The sequence below is a fragment of the Rhinoderma darwinii genome, chromosome 7 (genome assembly GCF_050947455.1).
Source record: "Rhinoderma darwinii isolate aRhiDar2 chromosome 7, aRhiDar2.hap1, whole genome shotgun sequence".
NCBI classification, from domain to species: domain Eukaryota; kingdom Metazoa; phylum Chordata; class Amphibia; order Anura; family Rhinodermatidae; genus Rhinoderma; species Rhinoderma darwinii.
The window spans coordinates 66,238,862-66,266,782 of NC_134693.1; the positions used below are offsets into that span (position 1 = coordinate 66,238,862).

Below are 27,921 nucleotides of genomic sequence, written 5' to 3' on the forward strand. Positions count from 1 at the left end.
AAAAGCAGCATGTTCTTTGTCGTTTGAGCGGTTTTTTTTGTTGTTGCTGTGAGCGGCCAAAAGCTTCCCAGGAAAAAAGCCTCTGCCTCTCATTGAAATCAATAGGTGGGAGGTGGGGGGGAATTTTCACATTTTTGCCGCCGACCGAACTCTGAATTAACAGACCATTAAAACGGTGGGGCAGAAATAACAAAATGAGAGTAAGGCTTTGTTCCCATCTGCATTGGGACTCTGTTCATGGGTTCTGTCAGACCTTTCCGTCAGGGGAACCCGTGAACGGAATCCAAGATGAAAACATAGGTTTCCGTTTGCATCACCATGGATTTCAATGGTGACGGATCTGGTGCAAATGGTTTACGCTTTATTACAGTTGTTTAAAGGGTTCTGTAATTTTGATGGATCCGGTGCAAATGGTTTGTTTGTCACTGTTTGGTATTGATTCGGTCACCATTGAAAAGCAATAGTGATACAAACGGAAACCTATGGTTTCGGTTTGGATTCTGTTCATGTGTTCTTCTGACTGAAAGGTCCGACAGAACCCATGAACCAAGTCCCGATGCAGATGTGAACAAAGCCTCAAGCTGTAAATGGAGGCCAAAAATTGTGAAAATGGTAGGTGTTGTATAATGTGTTGACCAAAATGGATTACTACAAATACATTTCACCTAAGCACAAATAAATGAGTACATGCTATTTTAGAATGATCTTACCAGTCATACTACCAGCAAGTCCAGCATAATACTCCAAAGTCTGCCAAGAGATCTCAATATCCACTCTGGCCTCAAATATGGATTTCCCATTGTTTATAGTTTCCATGGTAGCAATTTCTTCACTGCGCTCCTGTAAGTCATTTAAAATGGTTTTTAAAAAGGAAATGTATCAAAAATTATTTAAAATCGGGTTATCAAAAAAAAACAAACAAAAAAAAAAAAACACACACACACACACATTATATATATATATATATATATATATATATATATATATATATATATATATACATATATACACACACACACACACCACACATACATATATATATATATAGATAGTTGTTTTTTTTAACTTTGTGGCTTTATCCTTTTTACATACCTATATTGTAAAAACACACAATATTTCCTGTTCTCTGTAGCGCACTCGTTAGGTACCCTGTATATGCAGGCACAGGATGAGGATAATCATCTCATGATCATTAGATCGTGGGATAACGACAGCTCTATTTTACTGCTGGAGGCCTGGATAAGGAAGAATAGCAACACTATATACTATGTACACAGATAAGGCTGTGTATGCAACTCCGCTGTCACCCCCGGTCTATACGGGATGGTGTGGTACTCAAACCTTTATGGAGGCTGCATTAAAAAGGCTTTTCCTCATCTTGGACCTTTTGGCATATCCACGGGATGAGCCATAAAAGTCCAATAGATGCAGGTCCCACCTATCAAGAACGGGGCGACCTAAACTCCGTTCTAGCTTACTCTGCTCCCGCTGCCTCCCGGCCGCTTCCTCATTAGGTGGTCGGGAGTTACGGAAACAGCCGAGTGTTTGCTGTGCTACACATTTTCCGGGACTCCCATTCACTTCTATGGAAGTTACAGAAACAGTGTAGCTCAGTGAGCACTCTGTTGTATACGTAACTACAGACCACCTAACCAGGAAGCGACTGGGATGCAGCGGGAGCAGAGTAAGCTTGAACGGGGTTTAGGGGTCCCAGAGGTGGGATCTGCTTCTATTGGACTCTTATGGCATATCCTGTGGATATGTCATAAATGTCCAAGATGGGAAAACCCCTTTAAGCTATTGACATTAATTTGTCAATTGACTGCCATTAATTGGAGTGTCCACATAGCACACACCCTGCTGTATGGTGTATATATATATATATATATATATATATATATATATATATATATATTAAATTAAAACAAATGGCAACAACATTTAAAAAACAAGATCAAATACACTATCAATATATTTAAATCTAATTAATAAAGCTACAAAATTAAATACATGACACATTCCCACTTCAATAACCAATCAAACGTTTGTACAGTGAAAAAACCTGGATATATTTACAGAATATATTGAATAATTTTATAGCAAATATTAGATCTATATGTATAGGTTATTTATTCATAGAAAATGTACTATTTTTGAATGATAGCTTACTGCAATAGGTTTTTTTGAAACCTCAATGAAGTACAGAATAGAAAAAGAAAATCAAAAGTATCAAATATATTATAAACAAACCATACTTAATCTGTGTCTCAAAGTAAAAGGCTCTGTTCAGATCTGCACAGGGGGCTCTGTTAGGGGCCTCCGTCACAGATTGCTTAGATTTTCATGGACACGATTATGTCCAGCAAAACCATGGACACAGTCTTAGGCTCTGTTCGCATCTTGCTTTTAGGTACGCTGGAAGTATACGGCAGCAGTATTCTCAAGATATACCTCCAAAGTGCCCATTTTAAAAAAAAAGGGGGAGAGCCATCAGTGAATTAATAAATCTTTCAAGCAGTCCATGAGAAGGCTATGGAAAAGGACGTCATGTCTTCAGTACCTGACAGCAGTATGAAATACTCCCGAGGGAATAATCACAATGGGAGAGCTTATCTTTAACCCCTTTCCGCCACCACCGTTATGACAGATTAGTTTTATCTCCCCACCCTCCAAAAGCCATAACTTTATTTTTCCCGTCAACGTTTGGATTGTGGCCTAGATCTAGATATTAATTAGATGTCGTGCTACAGCAGTTATAAGTGGATTTGACGATCTTATATACCTTTTCGCGGGGAGAGTTGTAATTTTTCATGGCGCCATTTATTGTACCATATAATGTACTGGGAAAAACTGGGGTTTAATTTTTTACAGTGTTCAAGGTGTGGTAAAAACGACATGTGGACTTTATTCTGCGGGTCAATACGATACCAAGTTTATATATAGTTTTTTTTTTAGGTTTGTTTTTTTCCTTGTAAAATTAGTAAACCTAAAAAAAACTGTTAAAAATAAATATTCTAATGAGCCATAACATTATTTTTCAGTCATTTGAGCGGCATGAGGCTTTTTTTGTGAGGCAAGCTATAGTTTAAGACCCTGTTCACACAATTTTTTGCAAGCAGAAAAGTCTGCCTGGAAAAAAAAAAAAAAAAAATTAGCTAGTTTTTTTAAGTGGTTTTGCACCACGCGCGTATTGACGTGCTTTTTTTTTTATTTATTTTTTTTTAGCTCTCTGCAACAGAAAGATGGAATAACCGCCAGCGTTTTTTGCCGAAAAACCCGTCAATAAGACGCGTTTATTTCCGTCTCCCATTGATTTCAATGGGGTTTTTGAGGCGAAAAAGTCAGTCGCTTTTTCCCATTTTTTTTTTGCCCTTAGTAAAAAATAAAAAGCCTCCATCTCCCATTGCAGCAAAAAACAGCCGAAATTTACTCCCATTGATTTCAGATTCCGCGGCAAAAACCTGTGTGAACAGGGCCTAATGTTACCATGTTGAGGTACATAAGACATTTTAATCACTTTTTATTCCATTTTTCTGCGGGAGAGGAGGTTCCCAGAAAAAAACAAAAGCAAAAAAAAAAAAAAAGCGATTCTGGCGTCCGGGAGTCTGACCACGCACTGAATATAGTTGCTTGGGAAGAGTCCCAGGACCCAGGCTGCACCTAAAGAAACATATGACTTGAAGTTACATTATTCAGACCAGAGGGCCTTTTGTTCATAGCCATCTATCAACTTTTCAAGGACAATAGGGGGTGGTAGCCGTGACCGTCCGCAGCTTCAAAAGGAGTGTATGTGGATATATACTCTGAAAGATCTCATACATACATAAAAATGAATTTCTGTTGTCGGATGTCTGGTCTGTTCTTTATGCACGGCCAAACGACTGGACCAATCTGCACCAAATTTGGCACATAAGTAAATCAAGCGCTACCGAAGGTTTAGACCGGGTTTTAGCTTTCTAGGACCTACACAACATATTCACAAAAGCATACATGACGACACCACTGGCATCCGCATCAAGGACCTTCCTCCAGATCACATGACCCGTATTAGCCAATAGAAGCTCGCAGGTCCCGCATTCACATACAGTTTTAGACGAGGTTTCCATAACAACCAAGCTATTTTTCTTTACTCGACGTGTTACTCGCCATAAACGAACTGTACCAATACTGTATTTGAGCACGCTCATAAATTGAACCCCTATCAGACCAGTTACTCCTCCAAAAAGGAACCCTGCACTTGGACATGTTGGCTTCATAACAGTAGGAAGTGAAGTTTTTAACCACACACACACAAACCAAAACACAAATAGACCAGTGTGAAGCCAGGTAACTGCTATTATATATGATAAAAGTGAATGTCTCCACTATAGGCATCCAAACGTCTGAACAATTGGACTCTAAATTTGGCACATAGGGTGTTCAGGAAGGTTTACGTAACGGTCCCGACCTCGCCGTTCTCGGTTATCAGCCATTATAGCGAACGTCTGTTTGGATGCCCATAGAGGATGACAAACACCTGAACTATTTGACCCAAAGTTTGGCACGTAGGTACATCAGGTGTGCAGGAAGGTTTTTTTTTAAAGTCCCGGCCTTGCTGCGGTTCTCAGTTATCAGCCATTATCACATGATCCAATACTATAAAAGTGAATACAGACTTTCGCTTTTATAGTAAAGATGTTTTTATCTGGAAGTAGCAGGTAGTGCACTTTACAAGATAATCCTAGATGGGAGGATACAGGGGAGTGGTTACCCATAGCAAATGGATTACCAATGGCCAGGAGGAAAGCTGCATTACTAGCTGCAGAGACTCCTCTAGCCCAACTGCAAGCTGATGAAATGCATCATACTGCTGCTCGAGCTGCTGAAACTCCTCAGCAAATTCTGGGTTTCTCAGCAACATATCAGACAGGTGGCTCTCAGAAGTGCAGAGACTCCTGCCCAAACCCAGGCCAGTCAGCAAGTGAATACAGCACATCATATTAGCACGCAGAACGAGTGGGCTTTCAATTATGATCCAACCATAGTCTATGGCCAACTGGTAATAAAACTGTCAATGTTGTTAATCAAGAGGCTCGGTGACAGGAAATTGAGTCAGAATACTACCAGTTTAACTGTTAAGTATTTAGGAAGTTAAAATTGAAATAAACCACGTGTAACGCTCGGAGTATATAGGGCTACTAGAGATTTCCTCGTAAACCAAGAAAATATGAGGGCATGGATTAGCCTCCTGGGCACCCTTGGAACAAATCCAATGAACTCACAAGTGCAGCGACTGTATCCAGTGCGTGGCCAGACTCCTGGGACTCTGTCTCAACCCATCTTTTTTAAGCTGGCTTATCCTTTTTTTTATTGAATTGTTTTTATTATTTTTCTTTACCCTTCCTGTTCTTTTACTCTTTTGGGCAAGACCTAGCCAGGAATTGACAAAAGTTTGATAAAATACTGTATGACTAATTTAGTTCAATTGTCTTAAGGGTTATCTGAATTGCTTTTGAAGTAGACTCCTTATTGGCTACTTGTGTATTTAAGAGACTACCCTAAACTTACATTGCTACGCACGCTCCGAAGAAGTCACTTGGTGGCTAAATGTATCACCGTACGTAGCTTACGTTCTGACATCCCACACAGGGTACACGCGTGTTCGGCCTGGATGGGGTCTACACTGCGGATGGCATCCATACGGCACATGCTGCTTTTTGGCTGATTTCAGGCCGTACAATTGGGACCACTCTGATTGGCTGGATACGAAGGTGCATTGCCAGAATTACCATCTGACCTACTCTAAAAGGTTTTTCTTACATATACTGCAGAACTGCCATTATATCTGCTTGCCAGTTTCAGACTGACGTACATGGCCTATTTACTGCTGGACATACATGTTTGACCCCCAATACGGTGTCAGATAGCTTAGTCCTTGTGAATATTGCTACTCTCAGCCATTTATATTATCCACACGTACTGGGGGTTGATATCAGGTTACAACGCTAGGCAGCTTTTTTTATACGCAGTGATTCACCATCCTGAGGTGATCGATCTGCTTATCCTTTTCAGCCACCTGCTGGAGAATTGTGCCAGCATGTTTTCAGTTTATTAATACATCTTTAACACTTCTGGTGCATATACATGACTTGCATTGTACTCTCGCATGTGCATCATTTAATGTTACCGTATGCACACGCCAGAGTCGGGTTCTCGTACACCCTTTCTATTCCTGGTTATACCTCTACCCGGCCGAGACCTGAACACTTCAATCCCTTCCCAGTTATATAAAATTTGAACAAATATATTGAGGAAGGGTAAATTTATAAAATATAACTTAATTTTTCCCATAAAAATGGAACAATGTAATTGTGTATAATATTGTATTGCATTGCATATACAGCCTGCGTATTCAGCTTGATGAGTATAGGATAGATATTCCTAGAATGAGTACAGCAGGGTAGCTTAGGCTCGTAGGGTTGTACAGTGATATTCTGCCAGTCCCCAGACTAGATTTCGGCCCTTCTTGTTAGAACGAGTGCCGGATATCGTTGTCAACAGTAACGACCACATGATCTCTGGAACCTATCCCTACATGGATTAGATAATTCTGCTAGAGGTCATACTCCTACGCGTTTCCCCAGATGTTCTGGTTCATCAGGGAGTTTGTGAGCCTCACGGCTTGATAGATCATGTGGCAATGGCAGCGAGCACTTAAACGCACGCTCTTTTGTATATGTGTTGGCTCCGCCTATTCTGGGGGCTCGATCGTCGGACAACCAATAGGAAAGGAATGCTGTGACGTCACCACATTCCAATCTGTATCGCGTCCTCCCTGCCTCCTAGATAGGCTGGATATATGGTAACGTATAGGGGGTTAGTTCAGCCATACCCCCAAAAGACTACTTTGCTTTACAAATCATGGTTACATAAGCACATTAGTTCATATTTAAATAGTGTTTGGATTGTTGCCTAGATCTAGATATTAATTAGATGTCGTGCTACAGCAGTTACAAGTGGATTTGACGATCTTATATACCTTGAGCTAAATGCCCAGTTCATGCCATGCAGGTATTAGGACGTTTTTTTCTAATATCAGGACCACCCATTTATATTCTCAAATTTTTAGTGTCTCGTATATTTTATTACTGACACCTTTTATTAGATCCCTACATCCTTAATTATTCTTAAAAAGATGTGGGCTCTTTGTTGCGATTGTTTATCTTTCAGGACTGACTTTCACATAGGTTTTTAGAGAAAACATGCATAGTTGAGGTTTTCATTCAAACCTTCTGGAGCCACTGATCTCATTCTGTGAATCCAGCGGCTCTCCACTTGTAGTAGATCCCTGTCCCAGTTTCCACCTCTTGGGTTCGGTTCAATGTGCTATATTCCCTGGAATTTGATGTCCTTAGGGTTACCTCCATGCATTGCCCAAACATGTCTCGCAATAGGCGTATCTTTTTTGTTTAAGCGGTCATTATAGTGGTCCCGAATAAGTCTCCTAAATTCACGTTTAGTTTTACCTATATAGGGCATGTGCATTTGGCCATGTATATGATCCCTTTTGATAGACCGTTAATAAATTCTCTAGTGGTATATTCTCAGCCGGTTTTTGTACTCACTATAGTCTTGGATGTCATTAAGGAGTCACAGGCCAAACATTTGAAGGTCCTTATAGGTCATTGACAGGTACTGGTTTATAGTGACTTTGTACCAATTTGTCTCTCAGACTTGTTTCTTCGAAAAGTGATCAGAGGTCTTTCACCCAAAGCTTCCTTCAGGTCAGCATCTGCCATGAGGATCCCCCAGTGTTTTTGTACAACCTCTCTGACCTGTTCGTGTGCCCCATCAAATGTCCCTATGATGCACATCTTCTTATTCTTTATAAGCGTTTTTACTTTGGGTATTAGTAGATCACTTTGTTTGGTTTTGATTGCATTAGTGAAGGCATCCCTCAGAATATGATCTGGATAACCTCTTTCACGAAATCTCACATATCTGCAGCTTGTATCATAAAGATGTTAGTGTTCATCTCAGGAGAAACTGTTCAGAGGTATTGTCCCTTGGGTATGCCTCGTTTGAGGGCATATGGGTGGGCACTCTCCCATCTCAAGAGACTATTCGTTGCAGTAGATTTTCTGAAGACCACTGTTTCAATCTTACCTCCCAAACCCCTAGAGAGTCGGACATCTAGAAATGCCAGGCTGCAGTTTGTCTCTGAACTGAATGTCAAAGTCAGTCTGCGTTCCTGTCCACAAGATGAACACGTCATCTATAAATCTTAGCCATAGCCAATTGATTCTTGCCATTTATTGTTGGTGTCTGAGAAGACCACATTTTCTTCCCATCAGCCCAGGAGTAAATTAGCATATGAGGGTCACAAGGGCTCCGCATAGCTGTACCCCTGAGCTGGTGGTAATAGTGCCCACCGAATAGAAAGAAGTTTTTTGTAAGATTAAATCCCATAAGTTCTAGAACAAATTAATTGTGTTCATTGAGATGGTTACCTTTTGTTTTTAGAAATTGGGGTATAGCCTCAACCCAAGAGGTGGAAACTGGGACAGGGATCTACTACAAGTGGAGAGCAGCTGGATTCACAGAATGAGATCAGTGGCTCCAGAAGGTTTGAATGAAAACCTCAACTATGCATGTTTTCTCTAAAAACCTAGGATAAAGTCAGTCCTGAAAGATAAACAAAGAGCCACCAGATACACACACATTTTTAAGAATAATTAAGGATGTAGGGATCTAATAAAAGGTGTCAGTAATAAAATATACAAGACACTAAAAAAAATTGAGTATATAAATGGGTGGGCCCGATATTCGAAAAAACATCCTAATACCTGCATGGTCTGAACTGGGCATTTAGCTCAAGGTATAGAAGATCATCAAATCCACTTATAACTGCTGTAGCACGACATCTAATTAATATCTAGATCTAGGCAACAATCCAACCACTTTAAATATGAACTAATGTGCTTATGTAACCATGATTTGTAAAGCAAAGTAGTCTTTTGGGGGTATGGCTGAACTAACCCCCTATACGTTACCATATATCCAGCCTATCTAGGAGGCAGGGAGGACGCGATACAGATTGGAATGTGATGACGTCGCAGCATTCCTTTCCTATTGGTTGTCCGACGATCGAGCCCCCAAAAGAAAGAGCCAACACATATACAAAAGAGCGTGCGTTTAAGTGCTCACTGCCATTGCCACATGATCTATCAAGCCGTGAGGCTCACAAACTCCCTGATGAACCAGAGCATCTGGGGAAACGCGTAGGAGTATGACCTCTAGCAGAATTATCTAATCTGTATAGGGATAGGTTCCAGAGACCACGTGGTCGTTTTTTAGAACGAGTGCCCGATATCATTGTCAATGGTGAGGGCTAAGAATTTCTGGGTCAGGTAGAATACCAATGTATACTCCTACAATCCCGATGAACCCTGCTGTATGCATTCTTAGTTACGGAACTAACTGGGGATAGGATCCAGAGACAACGTGGTCGTTCTTGTTAGAACGAGTGCCTGATATCGTTGTCAACAGTAAGGGCAGAAATCTAGTCTGGGGACTGGCCGAATATCACTGTACAACCCTAAAATCCTAAGCTACCCTGCTGTACTCATTCTAGGAATATCTATCCTATACTCCAAGCTGAATATGCAGGCTGTATATGCAATACAATATTATACACAATTACATTGTTATTCCATTTTTATGGGAAAAATTAAGTTATTTTATAAATTTACCCTTCCTCAATATATTTGTTTTAAGGTGGGAGGTATAACGGGAACCAGCCCGTTGATTCATTACTGGGAATTAACAATTGATTATATAAAATTTGATGTAATCGTAACGAGTCACAGAATAAACGGAGAATATGGTTTGTACTAAAGAGTTAGGACTCTTGAAACACAATGATGCAAAATTACAGCCATGACTAATATATAGCTCCAGTACATTCTCACCAAAACCCCCTTAGGTGGTCCACGTAGATGCAGCAGAGATTAGGTTTTAGGGCCTATGGCTGCATATAGGGCTAGGCAATACCAAAGTGTGGATTTTTTTGTACAATACCACGATTTACCAGATAACCATATCCCATGGTACAGATCGTATTGTAGAACGCTTACAAGCTATCCAGACGTGCCGGCCAGATGGGAACATTCCTTCAATTTTAAGAAGTGGCTATCAAGGCCCTAATACTTGGTAACCAGGAAGGGGAGAGACCATGCACATCTGCCCAAAATCATCATCTCTGCTGGAAGAGAGGCTGCCCATATCATACCAGGTCAACACTTTCCATGCGAAGTTCCCTCAACTGCAAATAAGAGAAGAATCCCAAAAAGGTGCTGTGTTCCAAATAGGGATAAGAATGGATAACATTTATCAGTACATAAACCGCCCCAGAAAAACCTGGCCTTAAAAAGGATTGGTACAAAGCGAACAAAATCCATGGATTAGTATTTTAAATATTTACCCAATTAATATACCACCTTATTATGCGTGGATATACTCCACAAATCATACATATGCCCCCATATTATAAACTAAAAACACCAGTAAAACCTGAAAACAAATACTACCAAGCAAAATCCATGCTCCAAAAGCCAAATGGAGTTTCTACCGAGCCTGGCAGTTTGCCCAAACAGCAGTTTATGACCACATATGAGGAATTACTGTACTCTGGAGAACCCGCTTACCAATTTATGGTGTGTGTCTCCAGGGCACAAGTGGAGCACTGAAATTCTATATCTGTGGGAAAAATGCAAATTTCAATCTGTAACATCCATTTAGCACTAATTGGGAGGTCAATATGCTCACTAAATCCCCAGAAGGCCTTGAGGGGTATAGTTTGTTTTTTTTTAAATTGGGTGACTTCTTTGGGTTATACTTTAATATTTACCCACAGAGCCTTTGCAAACAACGCTGTGTAAATCACCACATAAGACCATGCGCCTTTAAGCTCTTTCACTCCTGTTGTACATTCAGTCAAAAGATCAGGGCCACACGCAGGGTGTTTTAAAATCAGGAAACACAGAATAATTAAAGAGCGGACTTTTCAGTGGCACAAGCCAGACAACATATTGGTCACTGAAATGGCATATCTATTGAAAGATTGCAATTTTCACTTTGCAACATCCATTGGGCACCAAATTCTGCAAAATGCATGTGGGGTCAAAATGATCACTACACCTTTAGGGTAGGAACACACACAGCGTCAAGCTGCGCAGCGTATTCGCCCTGTACACCACAGGGAATGCGGTCCGAAGTCCCGCACCACACTAGTGCGTTTATCAAGGTGTAAATTATCGCACATACTTACGCCCTCCCTCCTCTAACATCCGCTGCAGCTTCTCTGGATGATGTTGCAGGCCATGTGACTGCTGCAGCCTGTGACTGGCTGCAGTGGTCACATGGCCTGCTGCGTCATCCAGGGAGGCCGGCCTGGAGAAGCATTGAACTCAGAAAATAAATAGTTATACTTACCCAAACTTGCAATTTTTGCGGCGGAACCACTGGTATTCCGCCGCAAATATCGCAACACACACCACTGTTGCGGGTTTAAGCACCCTATTGAATTGAATGAGAAAACCCGCAACAGAAGAGCTGCGATTCCGCAGCATTAAATTGACACACTGCGGTTGAAGATACTGCACGTCAATTTATGTGAGGGTTTTTTTCCGGCGCCATTTTTCCCGCAGTGTGGGGATGAGATTTGTTGAAATCTCACCCACACTGCTGCTACTGTAAAATGCTGCGGATTTTCCGCAATTAATCCGTTGTGGAAAATCCAGTGTTTATGCTGTGTGTTCGTACCCTGAATTCCTTGAGGGGTGTAGTTTCCTTAATGAGGTCACTACTCAGGGCTTTCCACCGTGTACCTCAGCACAATGCAAGAGGTCATCCCAAGACCAATCTAGCAAAATCTGTGCTTCAAAAGCTATAATGTGCTCCTTCCCTTCAGAGCCCTGTCGTGTGCTGAAACAGCAGTTTATGACCACATATGGGAGATTACCATGTTCAGGAGATATTGCCTAACAATTTAATTGGGGTGCTTTTTTTTTTTAATACTAAATGACTTGTGGAAACGAAAAATGTTAAACAAACTGCATATTAATCAAAGGGGAGGCAAAAACAAAACACCTTCACTGTAATGGGAGAAAAGGCTGCAATACCTGTGAATCTCCGCTAAATGCGTGTCGATGATTCAGTGAGCAAGAAGTTAAGGGGAATCAGCACTCGTACAAGCGCTGTGGCCACTTCAAAACAGCTGATCGGCGGGGGGTCCCAACCCATCAGCTATTGATGGCCTATCCTGAGGATAGGCCATCATTTTTTAGTGGCTGGAAGACTCCTTTAACCTATAAAAACCCACACAAAGACTACATGTGGTAGACCTTATTTACTAATTTATGTTCTCATCATTATCCATTATAGAAGCAGAGGATTTAAAATGTAGGAAAATGCTATTTTTTTTAAAGTTTTTTTTATTAATAAAAAAATTAAGTGTAAAAACATATTGACCAAAATATACTAGATAAAGTACAAAGTGTCACGGGAAAAAAATTTATCTGAAAATCACTTCGATAAAAGTACTCCAGAATTATTGCCACATAAAGTGACATGTCAGATTTGAAAAAAATGGGGCTGGTCCTGAAGGCCAAAAGAGGCGCAGTCCTGAAGGGGTTAGACACCTGGTCATTAGGAAATAAATGTCACATTAACCAGTATTACTTAAGCTGGAGCAATGAAACAAAATATAGAACTTTTTATGTCCTAGATTCAAAAGATAGCATACAGTAATTTTGTAAAAACAATACATGGTGTGATTTATGCGGTCAACTGCTTTTAGTTAAGGGATTCAATTTCAATTCAGGAAAAAAAAAAAAAAAAGTGGTGCAGGTTGTTTTGCTAAAAAAGAACAGTTTTTACTGTTGAAATCAATGGGCAGATGTTTGGAGGCGTTCTGCTTCCGATTTTGCGGCCGTTTACGCCACGAAAATAAGCAGTGTGAACATACCCCAACAAGGGTAAAAGAAGAAAGTCGTTTTACTAGTAGGGTAGGTACAACTTAAATACTAAAGCTCTGTTCACATTTGCATCACGGCTTCCGTCATTAAAGGAGTAATGACAGCTTTGAGGGATCTGTTATTTAATGGACACTAACAAATTCGGACAGATCCCATGGACATGTGAAAAGACAAGAATCTGACTAACTTTTATGAGAAGAATTAGCTATTTTTGCCATTACAAAGCACCAGAGACCTGCCAGAACGGAGAGATGTGGGACCAAGAACACGGAGACAGCCAGTTTTGGGCTTGTGGACCGAGCCCTGTTTTTCAACTATGTGGTAATAACTTTGGAATGCCTTTACTTATCCAAGCGATTCTGAGGTTGTCTCATGGAAAAACATTGTACTTAATTTAAGTGGTAACATTTGGCTAATACATTCAATGTTTATTTTAAAAAAATTGTAGGTTTTTCACTAGTAGAGAAAAATTTGCATTTTCTAAATTTAAATGTACCTGCTTGTAAGAGATCGTAATACGACAGAAAATAGTTACTAGTTCACATATGTCTATTTTATGTTGGCATAATTTTTTTAATGCCCGTTTGTTATTCTAGGATGTTAGAAGGACATTTCTTTAGTTTAAAAGCTTCAACCCCCAAAGTATTCAAAATAGCATTTAGAAAAGTTTAACCCTTTAGGTGTGTCTCATAGGATTTAAAGCAAAATAGAGGTGAAAAATCTGCACTCCAAAAGGCGCTCCTTCCCTTCGGAGCTCTGTCGTGGGTCCAAACATCATTCTATGACCACATATGGGGTATTGCCGTAATCGGGAGAAATTGCTTTACAAATGTTGGGGTGCTTTTTCTCCTTTATTCCTTGAAGAAAATTCTATGTTTTAGCAGAACAAAAAAAAGTATATTTTCATCTTCACAGCCTAATTCCACTAAATTCTGCAAAATGCTAACTAAACCCCTAGAAAAATGCCTTGAGGGGTGTACTTTCCAAAATGGAGTCACGTTTGTGGGGGTTTTAACTGTTTAGGCACCACAAGACCTCTTCAAACCTGACATGGTGCCTAAAAAATATTTTCATAAAAAAAGGAGGCCTCAAAATCCTCTAGGTGCTCCTTTGCTCCGGAGGCCGGTGCTTCTATTACCACACTAGGGCCACATCTGGGATATTTCTAAAAACTGCAGAATCTGGGCAATTATGAAGTTGCGTTTCTCTGGTAAAACCTTCTGGGTTACAGAAAAAAAAAATTAAAAAAAAAATTACATTTGTACTTTTTACCTCTACATTGCTTTAATTCCTTTGAAATGCCTAAAAGGGTGAAAATACTTTCTAAATGCTGTTTTGAATAATTTGAGGGGTGCCGTTTTCAAAATGGGGTGATTTGTGGACTTTCTAATGTATAAGACCTTCAAAGCCACTTCACAACTGAACTGGCCCCTGAAAAAAAAAATAGCCTTTTGAAATTTTCTTGAAAAACCATGAGAAATCGCTGCTAAAGTTCTAAGCCTTGTAACGTCCTAGAAAAAAAAACCTGATGCAAACATAGTAGACATATATTGGGGAAATGTTAACTAGTAACTATTTTATGTGGTATTACTATCAGTTTTTCAAGTAGATACATTTAAATTTAGAAAATGCTAATTTAGCACTCTAAAATGTGAAGTTTTTTTTTACAAATAAATATTGAATTTGACCAAAATTTCTCACCAACATAAAGTACAATATGTCACGAGAAAACAGTCTCAGAATCTCTTGCATAGGTTAAAGCATTCCAAAGTTATTACCACATAAAGCGACACGTCAGATTTGAAAAAAATAAAAAAAAATCATCTGTGTCCACAAGACCAAGACAGGCTGCGTCCTAAAGAGGTTAGAGTATAGAATAGTAAAAGGCTTGTTAGTGATTAATTCAGATTTAAAAAAAATAAAATGAGGGAAGAAGAAATACTGACCCTGATAATTCGAGCTGCTTCCAACAAGATGCGGCCTCGCTGCATTCCCGATTTCTGGCTCCATATTTTAAAGGCAGTCTTGGCACTTTGAATGGCTTCATTCACCTCCTTTTCTCCAGAGCAAGCAAAAGTTGCAATGATGCGACCTATAAACAGCATCACCAGAAATGTTATAGTCCACAGCCTGGCATTCATGTATAATGTTGACTGGATGCAATTTAAAACCATAAAAAGGTATTGGATGGAATGAAGTACAATTATCAAAGCACAATTCAGAATGTAAACTTTTTTTTTTGCACTACTATTTACCAAGTGTTAATCTTTCAAATAATTTACTTGAATAAGATGAACACAAAAAACATTGATATCAATATAAGGTCAGATTCTCAGATCCCTGACCCTAATTACAATACATTGTAATACATACGTCCCTTTTTTGGGTGCACAGAAAAAAAACCATTATGGTTTTAAATCTACATCTTGTTTATAAAATAAACACTTCAGTTTTTCCCATGGTCTCCTCTGAACTCCTTTCCTCTTGATAAATATGTAGCCATTAGAACTTAAAGGAACAGTGTCATCACAAATAATTTTTTTATATGTTAAAGATGTTAGTGCTTTAATAAAAACGTTTATTTTCATTTGTGTGTTTGTGTTTTACTGTTTCTTATTTTTACACTTTTTCTTCCCTATGGGGGCTGCCATTTTTTGTTCCATTTCTGTGTGTGTCGATTAACGACACACACAGACATGGAATACGGCAGCCACAGTCCCATAGGGACTGCGAACGGCTCCCGTCCAATTGACTGCCGTGTACGGCGTCTGTGTGGGAACTGCGCATGCGCCGCTCCCACACAGTCCTATTCGAAATTGGCGCCGTCCGGCGCCATTTTCCTGTGGACCGGAAGTCGCGGCCGGACAGTAATATTACTACTTCCGGTCGCGGCTTCCGGACTTGTGCACATGGAACAGCGGCAGCAAAGGGAGCGGACGGGCCGGAGGGAGCCGCGGCGGCAGGAGCAGGTAAGAGATTTCAATGTATGTTAGTGTTTGTGTGTGTTTACTACTGTATGTAAACCTACTACACTGTGGGTTACCTCAAAAAATGGCGACACACAGTGTAGGAGGTTAAACCTTTCAAACCCCTCGTTTATCCAGGCACTAGCCAGGATAAAGGAGGGGGGGATGCTGAGAGCTCACTAGAGCGAGGGCTTTTAACCCAATGTTGCAATGCTGCAATTTTGGGAACTAGCTCCATCTAGTGACCAAAAATGGGTAGTATTATAAATTAGAAAAAATTTATAATATTTCCTGACTCGCAAAAAAAATAAATATTTGAACAATGTTTAATCACCCACACACTAAATGTTTAATTTTTTAAAAAAAAAACATGTTTTTCTGGCAACACATTCCCTTTAAGCTGGTTTGTGGTGTTTTAACCAAGCGGTCAAAATAGTATTTTTTGCTGTCAATAGTAGCAGCAGAATTCTCTTTCGGTTTCGTTTGACTAAGTCAGCATTGAAGATGAGAGTCCACAGATTCATAACTAAGGACTGGTCTACTACAGGATTAATAAATGAGGCTACTTGGTTCCAAAAGATCTGAATCTGTGGACACTTCCATAAAGAATGCCATAGTCCAGCTTTGAGAAGTGAGCATTTTTGGACATGCATCAGTTGGACTTGGATGGTCTCAGGATTTTGATAGCTCAGTTTTCTTGGGTTTGAAACCCACATTAAAAAGCAGTATAAACTAAACTAACTTATCTTCCATTAAAGTTCTCTTAATATCTCAGATTTTACCACTATGTTGGCATTCTTCCAACCCATATATATTTTTTCACGGATCAATTGGTGATATATTAATATTTGGGAGAGTTAATTTTGCTCATTTTTCCAAACAATTACAATTTAACTTTAGAATTTATCCTAGTGATATGCAATATATAATAGATATGAGATAGAGGTTTTACCTACTGCATTTCGTATTATTTTATAAAAATATGGATTCCAGAGAGTAGGATGGACTCTACAGAACCGACACATTAAAGGAGTTGTCCACGGGGGCGTGGCTTAGCGCACAGCAGGAGCGGTCGCATGTTCTAGGAGCTCCGCAGTGAACCCGCGCCATCGTTATCCTGCAAAGATCCTGAGGCTTCCATAACTCACAAATATACCGTCCAGACGCCCGAGACGACCGGGGGCAAGTACCGGAGCCAGTATGGGCCCCACTAGAGGTCAGACGGCCGCGGAGAAGCTGCAAAACTTTGCAAGGGGTGAGGGGCAAGATGGCGGACGCACACCTCTGCCTCAGAGATCTAAGGGAGGAGAGGCCTCATGCAGCAAGGAATCGGATACGGAGACAACCCCGGAGCCTACGCTGTCCGAAATGACTACTCAACTCCTCGCAGCTATAGCAGCATGTAAAACTTCACTTACCGGTAAGCTGGAGGAAGTTAAGATTGACATAGGCCTTATGAGACAGGACATGCAGACCATGAGGGAGCGTCTGACCCACGTGGAGGATAGAGTATCCGGGGTGGAGGACAGAACGGCGTCCTTACCGGAGGCCATTGCTGACTTAGAATCGGCGGCTGAATTATGGAAACAGAAGACAGATGACATGGAAAACCGACTTAGGCGTAACAACATACGCATAATTGGCCTGCCAGAGAGAGCTGAAGGTCAGATTCCTGGTGATTTCGTTCTGCAGTGGATTAAAGACCCGCTTCCTGATGCGCCATTTTCGCAAGCCTTGGCGGTTGAGAGAGCCCACAGAGTGCCGGGAAGGCCGCCACCACCGGGGGCTCCCCCCAGACCGCTTCTGGCACGTATGCTAAACTGCAATGATCGGGACTTGATTTTGCGTCTGACTCGCAGGTTGCCGGAAATTACATATAACGGGGCGAAAGTCTCCATCTTCCCTGACTTCTCGGCAGAATTGCAAAAAAAACGGGCGACATTTTTGGCTGTTAAACGACGTTTACGGGAGCTGGGAGTCCCTTACTCCATGTCTTATCCGGCTAGGCTGCGTATTGTGGACGGAGAGAGAACCATCTTTTTCAATTCTCCGCAGGATGCTGATGATTGGGTGAGAGGCAAGCGTCAGCCACGAAGGAACTAGCTATGCCTGATATCAAGGTTGGTGCCTCGTGGTGAAGTATTTGTTGCCGCTGGACTTTCCTGTTATAAGGCCCCAGCTTGAAGAGGATACAGACTGGGTCTGGCAGAGAATGGCTGGTCCTTATGCTAGAACAGTACTGACTTAGGTTATCCTGAAGTATTGGACGTCTTGCCCGAAGAAGTTGCTGGTCGTTTAAGTCCTGATGGAAACATTCATAGCTGATGTTTGGCGCGGGTATTACCCCCGTATATTCAAAATGCCACGTTATACGGCACGCACCGGTAATGTAATATGCATCTCAATGCATTGCCGGTATGGTTGTGTTATTAATAACCTGTTGTTCTGGGTTTTAAGTTGGAATGTGCCTTGGGTGCGGATAGTTATAGCACCATTCATGTACAAATGTAACTGCATAAGGGATGGAATGCATAGTTATATCCATTATTTGAGATGGGATGGAGTGTTGATGTATATCAGGCAATATGGATATCTCCTGTATGTGGAAGATAAAGTTCAGAAATTTCTTCTTTAACGGTAATGTCGTGGAATGTGAGGGGCATGGGCAATCCACAGAAGAGAGTGATATTATATAGTTATATACGCAAGATCAACCCTCATATACTGTGCCTTCAGGAGACACACCTGACGCCAGCTAAAATGAAAACGGTTCTCCGGCCATGGGTGCAGTGGTCTAGCCACTCATATCACACGACATACTCAAGGGGCGTGTCCATACTAGTGCACAAATCGGTGAGATGGGAAGCAATTCACACTAAAGTGGATAGTGAGGGTAGATATGTCTTTGTGTATGCGCTTATAGAAAATGTACCTCATGTCTTGTTGGGTGTATACATCCCCCCGCCAGCTTCATTACAGGTTCTACATTTGGCGGCCACCTTTGCAGCCACATATCCGACCGCAAGAGTGCTTGGCATGGGAGACTTCAACATGGTGGTGGACAGCAACATGGATAGGTTTAATGCTATTACCGGGCAGGTCCGGACACCCTCCGCGGTATCAGTTTTGGGTCTACTGTTTGAAGAGATGGGCTGGAAGGATCTCTATAGATATAAGTACCCGATGTCTACAGTGTATTCATGTCACTCCCTAGGCAGAAACTCCCTGTCCCGTATAGATTATATGGTGGGAAACTCTTTAATTGTACCGTTGGTGGAATCAATCTCGTATAAACCCAGGGCAGTATCTGATCACTCTCCAATAGTGGCCAGCTTCAGCATCCCAGGCCCTCCACTGCCCAGAAGTTGGAAAATACACCCCTTTTGGCTAACCCTGATAGGCCCACAGGATAGGATCCCTGATCAACTGGAGGTGTTTAACAGGGAACATAGCACTTTTGAAAACTCCAGCATTGCCTGGGATACACTGAAAGCATATCTTAGGGGGTGTCTCCGGTCCACTATTTCATACATTAAAAAAGACTCCTCCAGAACAGAAGTGGAGTTGGGAAAACAATGCGCTGAACTAGAGGGTAAATATACGGCTGACCCCACTGACACAAATAGAGACCAATGGTTGCAAATGGGGAGGAAGTACCTGCTACTGCTGCAGGAGAAGGCACATAGGAAGACATTTTTTGAGAAACAAACATATTTTGAACTAGGTAACCAGTCTAGTAAACTGTTGGCCCATTTGATACATCAAAATTCTAAAAGCCCGGCTATTCTTAAAATTCAAAGTAGTTCTGGGGAATGCTTGACTGACTCCCAAGGCATAGCCGAGGCATTTGTTCAATTTTACAGGGGGCTATATGCCTCACAATCTAGATATGATAAGTTAGAGCTCCAGTCGTATATGGATGGTATTCAGTTCCCTAAGCTGAGTGCGGAAGGTAGAGAGACCATGGAAGGGGTTGTGACTGAAGATGAAATAAGGGAAGCTTTGAAAGATATGGCTAAGGGAAAGGCACCGGGTCCTGATGGGATCCCTATTGAGGTATACCATAAATATTCAGAGCATCTCATTCCCTCACTAGCAGCTATGTTTTCGTATGCACTTGAGAGAGGGCAGTTACCCGAAAGTATGTATGACGCCACTATTATTGTTCTGCTGAAACCAGATAAAGACCCCGTGGAATGTGGCTCCTACCGCCCGATATCATTACTGAACAATGATTACAAATTGCTTACTAAAATATTAGCAAATAGGCTGAACAAAGTTATTTCCCAAGTAATCCATGAAGACCAGACAGGCTTTATGCCTGGGAAATCTACCTCCGATAACATCCGGAGGGTACAGATTATAGCTCAGATAGGGAAAGAGATGAAGGCTGACTGGGCGATGGCGTCTTTAGACGCCGCGAAAGCTTTTGACTCCATCGAATGGATATATCTGTTGGAAACTTTGGAGAGGTTTGGGTTTGGACCACAGTTCCTTAGATGGATTTCGATTCTATATAAAGCACCAAGGGCACAAATCCTGGTGAACGGCATACTGTCCCCATATTTCCGGTTACAGAGGGGTACTCGGCAGGGTTGCCCCCTCTCCCCATTGCTGTTCGCACTTGCTATAGAACCCTTAGCCTTACACATACGCCAACATAATGGATATAAAGGGATTAGTTTGGGGGGTAGGGAAGATAGGATTGGCCTATATGCAGATGACATGGTTCTCTTTATGTCCCAACCGATGGTGACACTGCCCTTGGCAATCACCACTTTGGAAATCTTTGGGGGGTTTTCTGGCCTTTATGTCAATTGGACCAAGTCCTTTTTTATGCCATTACAGGGGGCGGGAGGGCCGGAAGTGATGCACGGATTAAGGGTGGTCTCATTTAAATACTTAGGAATTGTTATAAATCAAGAGCATAGGAATGATCATGCCAGTAATGTCTTGCCATTGTTAGAATATATAAAGGCTAAATTTCGGATTTGGAGCACTCTTCCCCTAGCAGTAACGGGTAGAATAAATCTAATAAAAATGGTCATTCTTCCTAAATGTCTCTATATCCTCGAACATGCAGCGACACCAGTGTTCAAAAAGTTTTTCAAACAGATACATGCCCTATTTCCAGGGTTTATATGGGGCTCCAATAGATCGAAGCTCAGTCTTGCTACTCTGCAGCGCCCCAAAACATCAGGGGGGGCGGCCCTGCCAGATCTTTACCTTTATTATCTGGCGGGACAACCAAGATACCTCAAAGTATGGGTTGCCAATATGGCCTTGCCAGATAGGGAACATCACCTGGCATTCCATATGCATATGTCCACTCTGTGGCCGGTATTGGAAGGGTCCCTGAACGAAATTAAAAATGTGTTGCCAATCCATAGGGTGGCTTCTCAGGTGTGGAGGGCTGCGAAGAGCATATACAGTCACTCGGGAGTACAAATTGATATGCCACTATGGTCTAACCCCCTTCTCCCTCAGATATCAGAGGAACTGGCTCCACAATTTTGGATTCAAAAGGGGATATGTACTATAGGGGACATGTATACGGATAACATCCTCAAATCATTTTCACAGGTGCAGTCTGAGTTTGCAATACCCAGGACTGCTTTTTATAGATATTTACAACTGCGTCATGCTCTTAATGCCCAATTCCCCCCCACTGACACGACATTCACTCGGCTTCCTCTGATAGGAGTTTTTAGGTCCCAAGGCCCCAGAGGTCTGATATCAGCTATATATACATCTCTCATTACAGCCAAGGTAGCTAGTACACCCCTGATGGTCAAGGATAGATGGACTGCGAGGATACCTGACCTTGCAGAAGAGGACTGGGATGTGATCCTAACCTCTCCATTATACGTGTTGCCAGCTGCCAACAATAGGATGATACAGCTGTTAATAGTCCACCAAAGCTACTTGACACCTGTTAGAATGCATAAAATGGGTAGATATCCGAGCACAGAATGTCACAGATGCAGCCTAGCTCAGACTTTTGGCATATGATATGGGAGTGTCCAGTTATCTCCTCTTTTTGGAAGGAGGTGGTAGGAGTTGCTGCGGGAATCATGCATATTCCGGTCCCAGTAAGCCCACAAGTGTGTATATTTGGTATCCTCCAGGATGAACAGTGGCCACATTATCTGAAAATATTTCACCGGGAAATTCTGTTTATGGCACGAAAAGCTATTGCTTTAAGGTGGATGGACCCCCGTCCTCCCACAGTGGCAAGGTGGAAAGCACTGGTGAACGCGGTTATCCCGTATGAGAGAATAATGTATAGACAGAGGGGTTGCATTGATAAATTTCATGGGATATGGGAAGCTTGGTGTGATTCTGCAGGGACACAGTATACTCTGCACAGGTATAGCGACCTGCGTAGGTCATTAACACATGTCTGAACATCTGGGGTGGTGGATCTAGATCATTTATGCAAAGTGTTCAAATTTGTCTTGGCTACTGTTCTCCAATATAGCTGCTTTTGTAATTCTGATGGATCCTAGACTCATGTTAAAATGTCTGATTGCATGTATGTACTTCTCCTTATATGTAAAGTTGGAAAGGTAAAGCTTATCATCCATGTCTGCAATGTGTACTGTATTAAGTGTATGGAATGATTGCATTTGTACTACGTTTCTTCAATAAAACGAGTTTAAAAAAAAAAGGAGTTGTCCACCTTCTGACAACTGATTAACTATCCACCGGACAGGTCATCAGTATATAAGCAGTGCGGGTCAGACACCCAACTGCTTCTGGGCTCCGTACATAGCAAGATTAGAGGAAAGATTAAAAGAATTAAACCGATTTAGCCTTGAAAAAAATAAATAAAAAAAAGACGACTAAGGGGTTTAATTTACATAAATATATTAATGGCACATACAAAAAATATGGTGAAATCCTGTTCCATGTAAAACCCCCTCAAAAAACAAGGGGGCACTCCCTCCGTATGGAGAAGAAAAAAAAATAAAATAAATTAAAAAGGTTCAACCCGCAGAGGCGACAAGCTGTGAGAAGTGTGAATCTATGGCATAGTCCGCAGGAGCTGGTCACAGTAGATGGCTTTAAAAAAGTGTTTGATAATTTCCTAGAACAAAAAAGTATTAGCTCCTATGTGTAGAAATTTTTCCCTTCCCTTTTCCCGTCCCTTGGTTGAACTTGATGGACATGTGTCTTTTTTCAGCCATACTAACTATGTAACTATAGCATAGCGGTCGTGCAGTAGAACTGCAAGTGCGCTCCTATTCACTTGAATAGGAGCAGAGCTGCAGCTCGGCCCCTATTCCGTGGCTGGAACTAAGTGCTTCCGGCATGTACATCCAGTGCATGGAGGCACCAGACCAGCTAATCTGTGCGGGGCCAGAAATCATGTACTGATGACCTATCCAGTGGATAGGTCTTCAAAAGGTGGAAACCCCATTTAAGTGTCTCCACTTAACATAGTCTTTATTTGAGATCGAAAATTCATGCTTGGTAGCCAAAGCAGATGACCTAGAAAATAGACTGCGCAGGAATAATGTGCGCATCGTAGGGGTGCCGGAGAAGGTTGACCCTACTATCTAATTTTGATCTTGGCTCCTAACTGCCTTTGGAAAGGAGAGGGTCGTCACTTAACACATCGGAACGGGTACACAGAGCTAACAATTTCAGTGATGTTCTCGTTACCTCAAGAGGAAGGCAGCCGATATCACGGTTATGCTGATTGTATTAGAAGATCACACTGGTTGCTTTAAAAGTGGATGGTGCGTGATGTCTTCTTCGTCAAAAGGACATTGTCGATTTGTAAGATTGCCCATAAAGCAACCATTAATAAGATCACTGAGAATTTCATTGAGAGGTTCAATTGCTGTTAAGGCGGCATTAGGGCACCCAAGAAAGTCCAGCAAGTGACAGGACCGTCTCGTAAAAAGGTTGAACCGATCCCATAGCTGAATCAGTGCAGAGCTTGCTCAGGAACAGCAGCAGGCAGGTGTCAGTGTATCTGCACGCACAGAGAAAAAGGCTTTTGGAGGCTGGCCTGGTGTCAAGAAGGGCAAAGAAGCCACTTCTATCCAACAAAAACATGGACAGTCCAGGGATTGAACTGCAGAGCACTGAGTTAAAGTTATTTTCTCTGATGAAGCCCCCTTCAGACTGTTTGGGACATATAGAAGAATGATTGTCTGGAGAAGAAAAAGGTGAGCGCTACCATGAGTCTTGGATCATGCCAACAGTATAGCATCATGAGACCATTCATATGTGGGATTTCTTTTCATCCAGAGAGGTCTCAATTTTTTCTGAGAACACTTCCATGAATAAAGAATGGTATCTAAACATCCTTCAAGAGCAACTTCTCCCAACAATCCAGGAGCAATTTGGTGATGAACAATGCTTTTTCCAGCATGGAGCACCATGTCTCAAGGCAAATGTGATAACTAAGTGGCTCGGTGATCAAAACATTGAAAATTTAGGTTTCATGGCCAGGAAACTCCCCAGATCTCAATCCTATTGAGAACCTGTTAATCCTCAAAAAGCAGCTGGACAAAAAAAAAAACACAAAAAAAAAAAAAAACACAGAAGTATGATAAACTCCAAGTACTGATTAGGCAAGAATGGGTTGCCATCAGTTAGGATGTGGCCCAGAAGCTGAAAATCCAACATGCCAGGGTGAATTGCAGAAGTCTGGAACAAGAAGGGTCAACTCTGTAAATATTGCGACTTTGCATAAACTTGATGTATTGGTCAATAAAAAAGTATGAAGCGCTTATAAGGGTATGTTCACGCGGCCTATTTTCGGCCGTGTTTCAGGCCATAAACGCCCGAAAATCAGAAGCAGAACGCCTCCAAACATCTGCCCATTGATTGCAATGGGAAAACTGCATTCTGTTCCGATGGCAGCTTTTTTTTTTTACGCGGCTGTTTTGAAAAACGGCCGCGCAAGAAAATGTCCGCGAAAAAGTGCAGGTCCCTTCTTGGAGCAGTTTTTCATAAACTATAGAAAACAGCTCCAAAAACGTCCGTAAAAAACGCCACAAAAAAACCAAAACAAAAAAAGTCTGAAAATCAGGAGCTGTTTGCCCTTGAAAACTGCTTCGTATTTTCAGAAGTTTTTTAATTTGCGTGTGAACATACCCCAATTGTACTTCAGTATACCATCTGAATAAAAGATCTAACACGGAGGCTGGGTTCACACGACCTATTTTCAGACGTAAACGAGGCGTATTATGCCTCGTTTTACGTCTGAAAATAGGGCTACAATAAGTCGGCAAACATCTGCCCATTCATTTGAATGGCTTTGCCGACGTACTGTGCAGACGACCTGTTATTTACGCGTCGTCGTTTGACAGCTGTCAAACGACGACGCGTAAAAATACAGCCTCGTCAAAAGAAGTGCAGGACACTTCTTTGGACGTTTTTGGAGCCGTTTTCTCATAGACTCCAATGAAAACAGCTCCAAAAACGGACGTAAAAAAACGCAGCGAAAAAGGCGAGAAAAACGCCGCGAAAAATGCGAGTTGGTCAAAAAACGTCTGAAAAGCAGGGTCTGTTTTCCCTTGAAAACAGCTCTGGATTTTCAGACGTTTTTGGTCACTACGTGTGCACATACCCTGAAGCAGCAAACTTTGTGAAAACCAAAATTTGTGTCAGTCAACTTTTGGCCAGGACTGTACAAATCATATAATGCCCAGAAATCATGTTATTCCTCATGTAGACACTTATGACAGCTTGTTCTGAAAAGTCACCTAAAAAAGGTTAGGTGGGGGTTGGTGTGGCCTGACACTGCACAGAGTGGTACGCACACTTAAATTCTCCTACCTCCACTCCGGTCAATTATCCGGTTTGAACCGACCAACAGTTGACACATCTGGATCTCCTGCAATGTAAAGTGTTCTCCTGCTCGTCCTGACTCCAGGGACACCTTGGGCTACTCGCTATGCCACGCAAAAGCGGCAAAACTTCTTTGAAAGTCGGGCGCAATGCAGACTTCCAAGATGGCGCCGAGAGGGAGCGGAGGTCCGGGGCCCCGGCTCAGAGGAATGCGGCAGGAGGGGGGGGGGGGGGGGGAATTGATAGTCTACCTGGCCCCAGCAGCCCGGATGGGTCGGACTCAGCGGAGATGTCCTGTGAGGATAACATGGTGGATGCAGAGGTAATGGCGCCGCAGGTCCCACAACTGTCTCTGGCTGAGACACGTGGAAGCCCTGGGGGGCTAGTGGTGAGTCCACGCTGAGAGATGTGCTTAAGGCTCTCTCTAAATGTAACACCGCCATCAGTTCCCTGTCACTGCAGGTGGGAGGCATAAGACAAGAGCTATCTGTCCTTAGACAAGATGTCCATAAGATCTGAGATGGAAGCTAGAACCTTGACTCTGGAAGAGGACATGCTTAAAATTAAGAAGACATCTCGAAGTGCCGTACAGGATTCAATGGCTCTGTGGACAAAGGTGTACGATCTGGAAAATAGATCGCTGCAACAATGTTTGTGGGAAAAACATTGTTTGGGCCTGTTTTTTTTGGCCAAAAACACTGCGGCCAGATGTTAGCTGAAAGTCTATAGAGGCTTTTTGATAAGTTTTTTTTTTCTTATTTTTTGGGGGGGGGGAATCTGTCGTTTGTTTATTTATTTAAATGCAGCATGCTCTAGGTGTTTTTTTTTTCCCTATGGCAATTTTTCACCACAGGCTTCTCTATAGGTTGACATGCTGCGGAAATGAGTCACATCACAGAAAATATTCCGCACAACTTTGTGTTGTTTTTCCACAGCATGGGCATAAGATCTTCTAAATCTCAGTTTGCCGCTACTGTAAATGCTGCGGAATTTTCGTAAATTCCGCAGCGTTTACGCTATGTGGGAACGCGGCCATAGGGTGCTTTCACATGTGCCTTTTGATGCAGTTTTTTCAACCAGGAAAGGATGCAAAACCACACACAAAAGAAAGATAGAATTTTACTATAAACTTTCCCTCCCTTTACAATCCACTGCGGTTATTGGCTTCAAAAAGTACATCAATACAGCATGTTCTAAAGCACCTCAAGGCCAGGATCACACATGCAGTATTTGGCTCAGTTTTGTTTTTTTGCCAAAGCCAGAAGCGTATCCAAAAGTTAGGAAAGAACAAACTGGTGGCATCCCCGTTCTTTTGTGACCGCTTTTGTGTTTAGCACAAAAAAAATAAAAAATGTTGACACGGACGCAATGCGATGGAAAACGGTGCCGACATTACCCCAGGTTCCAGAAAACCCCTTATATAAAACTGATCATTCATTTGAGTCAAAGTCAAAAGCCAACAGGTTGTGACAGATCGCAAATTATTACTTCTTATCAACACTATTGTTGCACGATCAAGGCTGGACAAAGTTTCTTGTTCATTTCTCCCATAAAATAACTACAATGGAATAGACTTTAGGTCAAACCTTGAGATGCAAGACATCTGCAAACACTGCTGGTTTACTGCCAGATTGCACAATTTTTATGGCACAAATCCACATGTTTATATAACCACTCACAGAACAGTGACCTTCTGACTTAGAATACTGCGAATGTCGGCTATATAAACTACAATGGAAGACATCTTGCGGTCATGTTATTTAGATATCGATGCAGTTATATTTGGCGCTTGATATTTAAATAACCCCCTGAACGGTCAATGGGGTGTGTAATTGGCAAGGGGGCGTGTAACATTGCAGTGGCACTGTCCAATCAGTTACAGACAGTGTCACAGCAGGAGCTGAAGAGAGGTGAGCGTGTGCAGCTTGGAGCTGTGCGCGCATGCTCGCACTCTTCAGTTCTCGGCAGACAAGGACAAGTCTTTCCTTGTTTGCCAGGAGCTGAAGAGCGAGTGAGAGTGTGCGTGCGCACAACTGCGAGTGCACACGCTCCCCTCCATTCAGCTTTTCCTGTGACACTGTCCTTAGTGGATTGGATAGTGTCACTGCGATGTTACACGCCCCTTTGCC

General features: G+C 41.9%; 1 protein-coding gene across 2 annotated transcripts in view; it reads right to left on the reverse strand.

The window, feature by feature from the left end:
* ALDH9A1 (aldehyde dehydrogenase 9 family member A1) overlaps positions 1-27,921 on the reverse strand; it is a 76,150-nt gene that overhangs the window by 43,154 nt on the left and 5,075 nt on the right. For both annotated transcript variants that reach the window (XM_075833486.1, XM_075833487.1), the window contains exons 3-4: positions 14,963-15,108; positions 711-840 (exon numbers count right to left, since the gene is read on the reverse strand). In XM_075833486.1, the coding sequence (XP_075689601.1) occupies positions 711-840; positions 14,963-15,108 (276 nt within the window). The remainder of the gene's footprint in view (positions 1-710; positions 841-14,962; positions 15,109-27,921) is intronic.